We start from the raw sequence: 13656 nt of genomic DNA, 5'->3' as shown, positions 1-13656 counted from the left end.
AGCTGGGAAATTGCTGCGGTAGATTTCTAATGCAGTGCCTTGAGAACCCTGCTTCATGTCAGTGAATAGTGATATTCTTGTGTACTGCAGAGGCTTAAACTCTCACCTGAGGGTTTGCTATTGTCTAGCTAATTCATCAGCAGCACAAATCTCCCTTCTGTCCTGATCATTTGTTACAATGTATCGGTGCAGGGAGTCTGGAGTCCAAGCCCTTTAGTTCAGAGGATTATCCAGACTGGATACAGAATAACCTTCAGGCTTCAGAGCTTTTCAGACTTTGTGTTTCAATCCCTTAAAGAATTAAAAAACTCTGCTTGCTGTCCCTGAATGGCAACATGAAAAGTTCCTTAGAAAGTTGCAATACTTTTTGTTATACGGTTATTAATGTAAGACTATTATGTATGGACACTGTATCTGGACTTGGGGTCCCACTAACCTCCCCTACCCCCCCATTCACCATCATGGCTACCCCCGTTACACATGGTTGTATTTTTGCCCCCACAGATACCTGGAGGTTCTTCTCCTGTCATCATTTCTCACCTCGTCTCTGTTCTCCTCTGTGTTTTTCTCTCTCTCTCTTCCCAGGTGTTCTATGTCTCAGCTCTGAACCCATCACCCCTCCTCCTGTGTACTAACCGCTCCCGGGTTCTCCTGTTTTGCTATATATTTTTTTTACCCTCACCCCCTCCTCATATTCTCCGTTCCATTGTCTCCACTCGTCTGTCTCCACCTGCATGTCCTCCTCACCACCAGCCTCCTGCCTCATCTCCCCTCGCTGCTCCTTCTGTCGGAGAATGATCTGGTGAGTGCGTTGCATTGTCGGCATGAGTGGGACCTGGCGGTGTGCACTCATGATTTGTACACTTGTGTCAGAAGACCTGAGAGTATGAGCCACAATGCTGCTCAGAAGATGCTCCTGAAGACTCATCATGTTTGGTTCAACAGATACCCCAGCCAACCCAACGGCCTGGAGACCGAGCACGATGATAGCTTCTGGCGAGTGTTCGGGGAAGCTTTGGAAGACCTAGAAACGTGTGGACAGTCGGAGCTCCTCAGGGAGATCGAGGTAACCATTGCTCCTGCCTTTCTACTGGTTTCCTATTAGCGCTCAGCGTCTCACTGCCGCCCCCTGCTGGTTTACAGTCCTTTGCCAAGTCAGGGGTAATCAATTATTTTTACTCAATAATAATAATCTTTATATAGTGCCACCATATTCCGTAGGACTTTACAATGAAAGCACTAGAAGGACGGACTATGCTCTCAAAAGCTTACAATCTATGAGAAGGTCAACTTTTCTGGGTCTACAGCCCGGTGAAGGTCTGAGCTGAACACCAACAGCAAAGCTGGCATCTTGTTAATGTTTTGTAAAAAATGTAGCAACTGTTTTCATCAAAAAATTTTTGTAAGTGGGAAAACCAAAATGGATCAGACCCCAGACCAAACCCCTAAACTCATTCAGATCATAGGCCACAACCTATAAATAAGGAGACCCCCAAAATAAATGTAATCGGACCCCAGACCAGACCCCCTAAACTCATTCAGATCAAAGGCCAGACCCTATAAAGCAGGCATGCCCAACCTGTGGCCCTCCAGCTGTTGCAAAACTACAACTCCCAGCATGCCCTACAACAGGGCATGGTGAGAGTTATTGTTTTACAACAGCTGGATGGGGGCAGGTTTGGTATCCCAGCTAATTAGACCCCAGATTAAATTGAATCAGACCCCAAGCCAGTCCTACTCCATGCCTCTTAAATTAATCAGACCCCAGTAGACCTATAGAAATAAATTAGAGACAGACCCCCTAAAGTGAATCGGACCCTAGACCAGATGTATAAAATTAATTAGACTCCAGAGAAGACCCCTAAAATTAATTCAGACCTCAGACCAAACCTAAAAAAGGAAAAATATACCGTACTTACCCGTCCAGGGTTCTCTCCACTTTCTGCCAGCATTGTACAAAGACATTCAACAGACCACAGACCAGACCCTACAAATAATTAGACCCCAGACTAAAATGGATCAAACTCTAGACCAGGCCCTAGAGAAGACCCCCTCGCATTAATTCAGACCCCAGACCAGACAAAAAATATATACTTATCTTTCTCAGGTCCGCCTCTCATTCTGACCGCTCGCTGGCACTGGCCATCATCAGGACTTGGTGTGCCAGGTCCAGACAGTAGTTCTGCTAGATGCATTGGAGGAATCCTGCCCATCTCTAATGCATCAATGACTGCAGTTCTGCATGGTCCAGACAACTTGCGGCCAGGTTTAGCTGCAGTCTTAATGGGTGACAGACTGACTGCTGCTCGAGTGCCTACAGCTGTGTTATGTTGTCTCATGGGAGGCACAGTGTCTGCACCAGCTCTGGATGTGACTGGAGTATAAGAAATGCATAATACTAGAAGTAAAGCAAATTCTCTGTGAACCTCAGTTTGTTAGGTTGTGTTACTGCTGCAGGGGTGAAGACTTTTTATTAGATTTGGGAGTCACCCAGTGATTTGTTCCCTTGCTCAGGCTTCCATCATGACCGGCAGCGTGCAAAGTATCGGGCTTGACGGAAGCAAACTGCTCCTCGAAAACGCCAATCAAAGTAGCCGCTTTCTGCATCGGAAAGGAGGTTCCCACCACTCCAAAAACAGCCCCAAAAAGGAGAACAAGCTCAACCAGGAACCCAAAATCCTGAAGGATGACGGCCAAGACGTGTCCGCTGCTGCAGAACTGCTGAAGGTGACGGAAGTGCAGCCAACAGCTTCGTACATTATAATATAATTCTGCTGCGTCTGGGATCACGACCATTATTAATAATGGGCTGAACAGTGGTGGACGCAGAGAGAGGCCAATGGTCCCTCTCCCCTCCAGGTTGTTTTACGGTGATCCCAGAAGCAGAGCCATGGACTACTGTTTACAGGGTCCTTACATTGAAGAACTGGTTTCCCTGTGAAGGAACCAGTGACTACAGTACCTATCCTCCTCCATATCACTCAGTACTGTGAGTCCAAATATACCTCAGAAGCTCTCCATTGTGAGGACCCAGCAAACAGCATCCCATATCTCATCTTCTTGGACCAGCAAGATGATATTGCATCCAAGACATGTCACAGGGCTCCTGGGTGGGACCTCTGTCATACAACCACATTTGGTGACCCTGACCACCCATCTGTCTCTGCAGGTGACCGTGATGAAGGACTTGGAAACAGATGACTTTGGCTTCAGCGTCTCAGACGGGCTTCTGGACAAAGGCGTTTATGTCAATATGATCCGTCCCGGGGGTCCGGCAGACAGGAGCGGTCTTCAGCCTTACGACAGGATCCTGCAGGTCAGTGTAGCTGCCGATCGTGTCACGCCCTGACCGACACAAGACCGTTTTATAGAGGTGGCTCTAATGAGAGCTCTGCCCCCAAACAGATGTATATTTAACATAGGAAAAAACAATAGTAAAATTCCTTTAATCCGGCATTAATGGGACCTAACAGGCCGATCCTGGATTATCAGATGTATGTAAATGTTACCTTCAGGAAGGCCTGCAAAATAATTCACACACAATGCTCCTCGTTAACCTGGGTTAAGAGAGAAGGTCTGTGCCGCTCTAACAGAATTAGAATTTGCCGGATTAGCGGAATCTTATACTGACGTGTAGGTCAAATCTCGCAGACATTTTCCGCAAGCCATTTAATAACTTGTCGGTTGCTCCCAAGCAGATTATACACTGTAACTTTTTCAAAATTTCTTTCAAAAATTCTTCAACTTTGTCATATACTTGTTCCAGGTCGCCGCCATTTCAAAGGTCTCTGCTTGCTGTCACTGGATGGGGGCTGCGCTGTGCTGCAGTTTGAAGCAGCATTTCAGCGCTGTGTCTGGCGGTTTTCCATCCGTTTACCCTCGGGCAGTTTGACGTGTCGCTGATCCACACGTGGATTTAAAGGGATTTTCCAGGACTGCAAAATGATCCATCCTCGGGTTAGGTCATCGGTATCAGATCGATGGGGGGTCCAACACCCGACATCCCCATGATCAGCTGCCAGCAACTAAAAGTAGTAGACTCGTGGCTCCGTCCACTGTACAGCTTTTGGACCTGGTGCCACCTGAAACATCTGATCGGTGGGGGTGCCGGGTACCCTGAGGATAGGTAGTCAATATCGAGGTCCCGGAAGACCCCTTTAACCCCACTCAGTCAGGCTGATCCACGCATCGACATGTCAATTCTTATTTTTCCACATTGCAGATTTCAAATAAAAAACAAAATCTGCACGGATTTCCCAATGAAATCAATGGAGTGCGGCCTGTGAGTGGACTTCACGTGATTTCAGCACAGAACACAAAAATCCATGAGAAAAGTTTGTCATGTAAACATCCTCTTAGAAGATGGGTTGTAGAGCACCAGATTCTTGTGTCGGGTAGGCATAATCTGCTCTCATCATCTGCATGTAAGCAAATTTGCTTCTATTTGTGGACAGCAAGCAGAGATCTTGAAAACGGTTAAGAAAATAAACTTAAATTGGATAAGAAAGTTGTAAAATGTTGTTGTTTTTTTAAGAGCGTTTTTTTCCACCAAATACAAGGTACACCTTCGGGATCAATTATTTTTTATGATTTACTCATTTTGGGCTAAAAATCTTTTTTTTTTCAATTGGTCTTTATTACAATTATTAAGCTTTCTATCACAATGGGTTAACTGTTTTTCTTGCCGTGTGAATGGTACTTTCACTTTTACTTTGTGCCGGTCTGTCATGGACGTTCCCCCGACAGGTGGCAGAAGATCCGTGAGACTGGCAACACGTGGTTTGATCTGACATGTTTTCCGTTTGGATCAAATGACGTCTGTGTTGTTTCTGCTGCTCGCCGCACCTTCTTTCCCCAGGTGTGGCTATTATGGTCATTTAACCTTCTCTATTTATAGTTGCTTCTCCCACTATGCTGTGCGGTTTATAGTATCAGTTTGAGTTGTGGATATCTGGTGTGTGGATCTCGGCTGAGTTCCTGGTGCTGCCATTGCTCCTTTGGAGTTAAGTCTTCTCTTTCCCTTTTGTATTTTGTTTGGGTTCTGTGTGTTGCATTTCCCTATTGTTTTGTATTAGGCCTGAAGGAGACTCCTGTTCGTCCTTCCTTTTGGAGGGTCAGGTAGCCTCGTCCCTGCCATTAGTACTAGGGTCCTATAGGGCTAGATAGGATTCTAGGTATTCCTGCGTAGGAACTCGCCTACGTCTGGGGTCATACTGGTAGTCAGTCAGGATTTTGGTTAGGGTTTTACTAGGAGGTGTCCATCTTCCTTCCCTAGTTCTCAGGCCTGATTCCCTGTCCCCCCCCCCCCCCCTTCCCTCTTGTTTGGTGTTGTGTTTCCCTCCCACACCGAAGCGCGACATTATAAACCTCCAAAACGGTAATTTTTTTTTTGTTTGTTTGTGTGCAGCCATGGATCCTATTTCTGCACTAGCTGTAAGGGCTATCTTTGGAGGTAGCTGACCTCCGCACGATCCTCTCGCAGATGCAGAGATCATAGGCTGCTGGTCCTAATGGTGGTTACCAGGCCTATCTGGAGCATAAAATTGCCTTCACGGACAGATTTTCTGGGGGACGTGATAATTTCATTTAGTTTAGGGAGGCGTGCAAACTGTATGTATATTAGGCTACGTCCACACTCATCTGAGGATGAGAAACAGTGAGTCGGTGTGGTTATTTCCTTGCTTAAGAGGGATGCGCAGTCATGGGCTTTTTCTCTGCCGACCGTATCGCAGTCTCTCCGGTCAGTAGATGAATTTTTCAAAGCTTTGGGTCTTATCTATGATGATCCGGATCGGACCTCTCTAGCCGAAACCAAGCTGCGCGGCCTTCGTCAGGGTGATCGTTCCGCTGAGATTTATTTCTCTGAGTTTAGAAGGTGGGCTACGGATACGGAGTGGAACGATCCTGCCCTCCGTAGCCAGTTTTGTGAAGGGTTATCAGAGAGGCTGAAGGACGCTTTGGCCTTTCATGAAACCCCAGTGTCTCTGGAAGCTGCTAGGTCTCTTGCAGTACGCATCGATAGACGCCTGAGAGAGATCTAGGGGCCCCCGCTCTCAGGACGTACTATCACTTGATGTATCATCCTCCTCTGACACTTTGGGTGAAGCTACTTCTGGGAACGAACCCATGCAATTAGGGGGAGCTACTCCTGGATCTGCTTTCAAGCATACTGGTAATAGGAAGGGAGTGTGTTTTTTTTTTTTCTGCGGACAGAAGGGACATTTTATCAGAGTATGTCCATACATTTAAGAGCACAAAGAAAAGAGGGACGTTTAATTCCGATCTGACCCTTGGAGGAGTGAGAGGAGAGTCAGAAAATGTGCATTTGTCTTTGACTGCTAGTACCCGATTTCTCATGACTGCTGAGGTGGCGCTAGAGTCAAAAACTGTGGGGATTGAGGTGTTTATCGACAGCGGGGCCGGGGTGAACCTGATTGATGATCAGTTCGTCCGTATGCATGGGTTGTCTCCAAGTGCATTAGAGAAAAACATTTCCATTTTTGCTATTGACTCTGCACCTCTAACTCGGAAGTGTTTATCTCAGATGGTGCATGACCTCCAATTAAGAGTGACTTTCATCAGGAATTCATCTCGTGTTTTGTGTTGGAGGGTCTCCCTGCTTCGGTGGTTCTGGATTTACTGTGGTTAAGCAAGCACAATGCAACTATCGATTGGCAAGCTGGACAGATTCTGGATTGGGGTGATTATTGCATTATTGTTTTAACATTACCCTCTTTTTTTATATCTGATTTCACCAATGTATTTTCCAAGAGTGGATGCCAGGATTTACCTCCGCATCGGGAATATGATTGTCCTATCAACCTTATTCACGGAGCTAAGTTGCCAAAATCTAGATGTATAACCTTTCTGGACCTGAAAGACTGGCCATGAGAGAGTATATTACAGAGAGTTTGGCCAAAGGACACATAAGACCTTCCAAGTCTCCAGTGGCAGCAGGGTTTTCGGCCATGTCTGGATTTCCGTGAACTCAATCGGATTACTGTCAGTGATCCTTACCCTCTTCCTTTTGATTCTCGATTTTATTTAACTAGATTGTTGATGCCAAGGTGTTTTCCAAGTTGGACTTGAGGGGGGCATATAATCTGGTCAGGATCAAGGAAGGAGATGAATGGAAGACGGCTTTTAATACTCCTGAGGGGCACTTTAAGAACCTGGTCATGCCTTTTGGGTTGACCAATGCTCCTGCAGTTTTCCAGCATTTTCTGTGAATGGAATTTTTCATCACCTTGTGGGGAGGTTTGTAGTTGTGTATTTGGATGACATTCTAATTTATTCTCCAGACGTGGAGACTCATCAGGATCACGTTAGACAGGTGTTACAGATCCTAAGAGATAATAAATTGTACGCAAAATTAGAGAAGTGTGTTTTTAGGCTACCTGCTGTCCTGTTCGGGTTTTCGAATGGATCCAGAGAAAGTCTGTGCTGTATTGGACTGGGATCGACCCGAAAATCTGAAGGCTCTTATGCGGTTTTTGGGGTTCACCAACTATTACCGAAAATGTATTCAGAACTATTCGACAATAGTAAATCCCTTAACTGACATGACTAAGGGACAGATGTCTCAGCGTGGTCTGATTCGGCGTTGCGAGCCTTTTCTGCGATTTAAGGAGAGCTTCTCTTTCGCTCCTATATTGGTGAAGCTGGATGTATCACAACCTTTCATTGTGGAAGTGGGTGTGTCTGAGGTCGGGGTAGGAGCAGTTTTATTGCAGGGCCCGTCACCTGGTAAATGTCATCCATGTGCCTTCTTCTCTGAAAAACTCTCTTCCGCAGAGAGAAATTATGATGTGGGGAACAGAAAGTTACTGGCCATTAAGTTGGCTTTTGAGGAATGGCGTCAATGGTTGGAAGGGGCGATTCATCCGATCACGGTGTTCACTGATCACAAAAACCTGGCTTACCTGGAGTCGGCTAAACGACTGAACCCGAAGCAGGCCAGATGGTCTTTGTTTTTCACCAGATTCAATTTCACTGCAACTCATCATCCTGGGATTAAGAACGTCAAGGCAGATGCCTAGTCGCATAGTTTTCCTGTAGGTGGTGATTTTGAAAATCCGAGTCCGGTACTGTCGGAGGGGTGGCGATATCTGCTCTTCGCCCTGACCTAGAGGTGAAGGTGTTAGAGGCTCAGGGAGACTCACCAGATTATTTTCCCTCTGGGAAACAGTATGTGCCATTGGAATTGCATTACAAGGTGTTTGAGGAACATCACTGTACAGTTCTTACGGGACAACATAAATAATCGTAGTCAGGAGTCCACTGGTAAGTCGCTGTTTTGGGGGGCATATGGGTTTCACCCGCAGTTTGGCACATTTTCTGGTTCAGATACTTCTGGTATCTCTGAGGAAGAATGTTTTTCATCATCATTGTCATCTATATGGCGGAAAATTCAAGATAACTTGATGAATATGGGCAACCAGTATAAACGTGTGGCTGACAGGTAACGTATGAAAGGTCCAGACCTAAGAGTGGGTGATTCTGTGTGGCTGTTCACAAGAAATATTAAGTTGAAGGTACCTACTTGGAAGTTGGGTACAAGGTTTATTGGTCCATTTAAGTTCACCACCATTATTAATCCTGTAGCTTTTTGTCTTGAACTTCCTTAGGCACTGAAAATTCATAATGTGTTTCATAAATCTTTGTTGAAGAGATATGTTGAACCTTTGGAGTTGTCCCCCTTGCCACCCGCTCCTGTCATGGTGGACGATAGTTTGGAATTTCAGATTGCCAAGATAATCGACTCTTGAGTTCTCCATAGATCTCTTCAGTATCTTGTTCACTAGAAGGGTTATGGACCAGAGGAGAGGATGTGGGTACCGGCATCTGACGTGAATGCCAGTCGTTAGGTAAAAGCTTTTCACAGGTCTCACCCAGATGAGGTCGGTCCTGGGTGTCCGGAGGTCACCCGTAGAGGGGGGGGGGGGGGGTACTGTGACGGACGTTCCCGTGACAGAAGATTGGTGAGACTGGCAACACGTGGTTTGATCTGACATGTTTTCCGTTTGGATCAAATGACGTCTGTGTTGTTTCTGGTGCTCGCCGCACCTTCTTTCCCCAGGTGTGGCTAATGGGGTAATTTAACCTTCTCTATTTATAGTTGCTTTTCCCACAATGCTGTGCGGTTTGTAGCTTCTGTTTGGACCTTTTGGATAAATTGTGGTTGGATCTCGGCTGAGTTCCTGCTGCTTCTATTGCTCCTTTGAAGTTCAGTCTTTCCTTTCCCTTTTGTATTTTGTTTGGGTTTTGTGTGTTGCATTTCCCTATTGTTTGTATTAGGCCTGAAGGAGACTCCTGTTCGTTCTTCCTTTTAGAGGAACAGGTAGTCTCATCCCTGCCATTAGTACCAGGGTCTTATAGGGCTAGATAGGACTCTAGGTATTCCTGTGTATGAACTCGCCTACCTTTTGGGGTCTGGTAATACTGGTAGTCAGTCAAGATTTGGTTAGGGTTTTCGCTAGGAGGTGTCCTATTTTCCTTCCATAGTTCTCAGGCCTGATTCCCTGTTCGCCCCTTCCCTCCTATTCTCGGTGTGGTGTTTCCCTCCCACACCGAAGCGTGACACTGTCATCTAATAAACCTTGAAGGTCATTTATGAAACTGGTGTATAGTAGAACTGGCTTAGTTGCCCATAGCAACCAATCAGATTCCACCATATATTTTTCACAGCTCCTTTGTAAAATGAAAGGTGGAATCTGATTGGTTGCTATGGGCAGCTAAGCCAGTTCTACTTTACACCAGTTTGATAAATCTCCCCCCTTATCTCTAAATTTCTAAAGGTCATAAACACTGATTTAAGCCACATTCTTATCAGTAAGAAAATAATTGATCTATAATGAGTGTTTATAAGGTCAGAAATGAGGAACTGTCATCTGAGCTGCCTGACGGAACAGAATGGAAACTCTAAGGCCTCTTTCACACGGGCGTTGCGGGAAAATGTGCGGGTGCGTTGCGGGAACACGCGCGATTTTTCAGCACGAGTGCAAAACATTGTAATGCGTTTGGCACTCGCGTGAGAAAAATCGCGCATGTTTGGTACCCAAACCCGAACTTCTCCACAGAAGTTCGGGGTTGGGATCGGTGTTCTGTAGATTGTACTATTTTTCCTTTTAACATGGTTATAAGGGAAAATAATAGCATTCTGAATACAGAATGCATAGTAAAATAGCGCTGAAGGGGTTAAAAAAAACAATAAAAATATGTAACTCTCCTTAATCCACTTGATCGCGCACCCGGCATCTCCTTCTGTCTGTCTTCTGTGCTGTGTGGAGGAACAGGACCTGTGATGACGTCACTCCGGTCATCACATGATCTTTTACCATGGTGATGGATCATGTGATGACTGGAGTGACGTCACCACAGGTCCTGTTCCTCCACACAGCTAAAATCAAGACAGAAGGAGATGCCGGCTTTGCGATCAAGTGGAATAAGGTGAGTTAAATTATTTTTTATTTATTTTTTAACCCCTCCAGCGCTATTTTACTATGCATTCTGTATTCAGAATGCTATTATTTTCCCTTATAACCATGTTATAAGGGAAAATTAATAATGATCGGGTCTCCATCCCGATCGTCTCCTAGCAACCGTGCGTGAAAATCGCACCGCATCCGCACTTGCTTGCGGATGCTTGCGATTTTCACGCAACCCCATTCATTTCTATGGGGCCTGCGTTACGTGAAAAACGCACAAAATAGAGCATGCTGCGATTTTGACGCAACGCACAAGTGATGCGTGAAAAATCACCGCTCATGTGAACAGCCCCATAGAAATGAATGGGTCTGGATTCAGTGCGGGTGCAATGCGTTCAACTCGCGCATAGCATCCGCGCGGAATACTCGTCCGTGTGAAAGGGGCCTAAGGCTGCACAGAGACAGTGGTTCAACATTTTTTATTAAACCAATGGAAAAAAAAATATTTTTAGCTCAAAATGAGTACATTGCAATAATAAATAAAAAAAATCCCCCAAAGGTATAATTTTTTTTTTTATCTGGGTCCCTTGGATTGGGCAAAACGGGTACGCACAATGGAATCGCCCATTTACTAATACCCCCATGTCTCCCATTACAGGTGAACCACGTCCGCACACGAGATTTTGACTGTTGCCTGGCGGTGCCTCTCTTGTCCGACGCTGGTGACAGGTTAGACCTGGTCATCAGCCGCAAGCCTCTGTCCAGCGGGGTTCGAGAGGAGACCCTTAAACACCCCATTAGTTTAGAATCAAAGACGAGCACAAAGACCCTCTGAGGAGCCTAAAGTGTGACTTTTTCCCCAACCTAGAAGAAGCGGCCATTGAGAAAATGCGGCAACCCCTTCATGTCAAGGCACAGGTTGGCGACTGTCTCATTCTGACAGTTTTCAGCACTTTTTCCTGTTTTTTTCTTTACTTTGGCGCATTCGCTAGGATGTCGGCGTCCTTGTGGTTGGAGATTCATCCCTCTCTCATGGTGCTATCAGTTGTATTATTTGACTCTATACCTCATGTTAGTGATGACAAGAATCGTCTCGAAAGATCCTGGAAACGATTCTTCTTGTGGTTTGTGTAATGTACGTGATGCGGTTGCTGATATATTAGGTGACCCCCCCCCCCCCTTCGCCCACACACATTTATCGTATTTTCAACACTGACGCACTTTATATTCCCCTCACCCTCCACAAAGTAGATTAGACACTATTCCTCAAGATGACCACCTCGAGTTGCTAATGTAATTTTTTATTTTTACCCACAATGCACTTCAAGGGCCACACCCCAGCGCCTTACTTGGCGCTGTAAGACCACGCGCACTTCCTCCGTGAGAATAGTATTATACTGTGTTTTAGCACTTTCCCCGCGTCGCCCTATGTTATCGCACCTCACTGCCATTTTGTGTTTCTTCAAGGAACCAATCAGAGCTCAGCCTGAACTGAAACGCAGGCTCCGATTGGCTGCCACAGACAATGACACCCTTTTGTTGATGATGTCCACTAGTCATAAGCGTGAATAGGATTTTTTATTTTTTACACATTGAGCAGCTGCACTGCCGACCACAAGAAAAGAAAGCGATGTTCTTGGAGCACAGTATGTTTTATAATGTAGCATGCCGCCATCTTAATGGCGTTTATTCCTGATGGCGCCATTTTACTGCCAGAGCCACAGCAGATAAGCCTGATGCTTAGAAAATAGATGGGAAACGACTGTCAATGGCCCAAATTTGGGTCAGACTGGGCTGCAGGTGAGGGGTTGCCCATAGCAACCAATCATAATGCGGCTTTTAGTGCAGGTTAGGACTTAAAAGCTGTGATCTGATAGGTTGCTATGGGCACCGCTGCCACTGGTTTCTAGGTGCGGCCTAGTCTGTGGAGCAGCCATTTCACAAGTTTCTGGCCTACAATGACAAATACTGAGGTACCTTAGCGGCCATTTTTTTTTATGCTAATAATGGACGGATTAAGATTTTCACTTTCAGTGAAATTTAAGGCAAATGATTGCATAAGAATGGTGAGGCATTAAATTTACCTCAAGATGGCTTCCACAACCTCTGATGGTGGCCAGAGAAATATGATATTCTTCAAATTTGTTTTGGCATAGTCTCCATACTGCAGTTTTTGATATTAAGATGACATTAAAAAGCACCGGTCTCCGACTGTTGCGAAACTACAACTCTCAGCATGCACCGACAGCTGCAGAATTCTGGGAGGTGTAGTTTTGTAACAACCGGACAGGCACAGGTTAGGGACCACTGATACATCAGCAGACAAGATGGTTGCCAAGTACCTACCTAGTACTTTCTGTCTATCCAGGTAAGTGACTGTATTTCAGATCTGTAGGCTAAAATGGCTGCCTGTTGATGTTTACTAATCCTCTCGCACCCCAGTGTTCATTAGGGCCAGTATCTCTGTGGCTGCGGATGCAGCGAACGCTCCCTACAGCCCCCACGCTGTCTTTATTTCGCCATACATTTCGTGCCATAGCAGGGACTGAAGGTATTTTTATATGCAATATTTGTGGGTACAGAGCCCCCCAATCTTTGGGTTTTCACACGATGCATTTAAACAGAAGGCTTTAACAATCCCTCTACTCTTTCCTATGCATTTTCAATGATCTCGTCCAGTTTCCCGCGTTACCAGAGGAGTATTTTTATCCGTATGAGTAAAACGTAACTTGTACAGTATTTTTCTACAGATTTAGGTATTCTTATGTATTCAGGAAAGCACAAACCGCGAAGCTGACAGGAGCCAGAACTTTTATTTTATTCCTGTTCCGGGCACATTTGTAAATATTTTTTTTTCTGTATTTAAAAAGTGAAAAAAAAAGGGAATATTGTGGACAGATGGGTTTTTAATAATAAAATATGGAATTTTACAAGCGTGGCGCGGTTTATTTTCTGAACATCTCTTTTACAGAACCTTGGTCTAAGGCAAAATGGAAGATCATGATGTCACCGCACCATTGCATCTAATTATTATTGACGGGGGTTGCATTGTGACGAGCAACACGACTGTCGCAAAAATCCCGCGCAGTTTGTGATTAGGCTGTATTGTTATAAAAGTGAAATGGTCGTGCAGCCACCAGTCGCAGAGTAGTGTGAAGCTTAGTGTTGTGGGACATGTGTCGCCATCTAGTGTCATACAGACATGAATAACCTAGCTTTAGGTTAGGGT

General features: G+C 45.3%; 1 protein-coding gene across 4 annotated transcripts in view; it reads left to right on the top strand.

Moving 5' to 3' along the window:
* GRIP2 (glutamate receptor interacting protein 2) overlaps positions 1-13311 on the top strand; it is a 59592-nt gene extending 46281 nt beyond the window's left edge. For 2 of the 4 annotated variants that reach the window (XM_044301077.1, XM_044301075.1), the window contains exons 21-24: positions 946-1066; positions 2515-2727; positions 3170-3316; positions 11086-13311. In XM_044301077.1, the coding sequence (XP_044157012.1) occupies positions 946-1066; positions 2515-2727; positions 3170-3316; positions 11086-11262 (658 nt within the window). In that variant the 3' untranslated portion in view covers positions 11263-13311. Of the gene's footprint in view, positions 1-504; positions 803-945; positions 1068-2514; positions 2728-3169; positions 3317-11085 lie in introns of those variants that run through there. The other 2 variants (XR_006390861.1, XR_006390860.1) reach the window with 2 other exon arrangements.
* Positions 13312-13656: the final 345 nt, after the last annotated feature.

This window comes from Bufo gargarizans, chromosome 7 (genome assembly GCF_014858855.1).
Source record: "Bufo gargarizans isolate SCDJY-AF-19 chromosome 7, ASM1485885v1, whole genome shotgun sequence".
Lineage (NCBI taxonomy): Eukaryota > Metazoa > Chordata > Amphibia > Anura > Bufonidae > Bufo > Bufo gargarizans.
The sequence above is the reverse complement of the archived record's forward strand: the minus strand, read 5'-3'. Positions and strand labels throughout refer to the sequence as shown.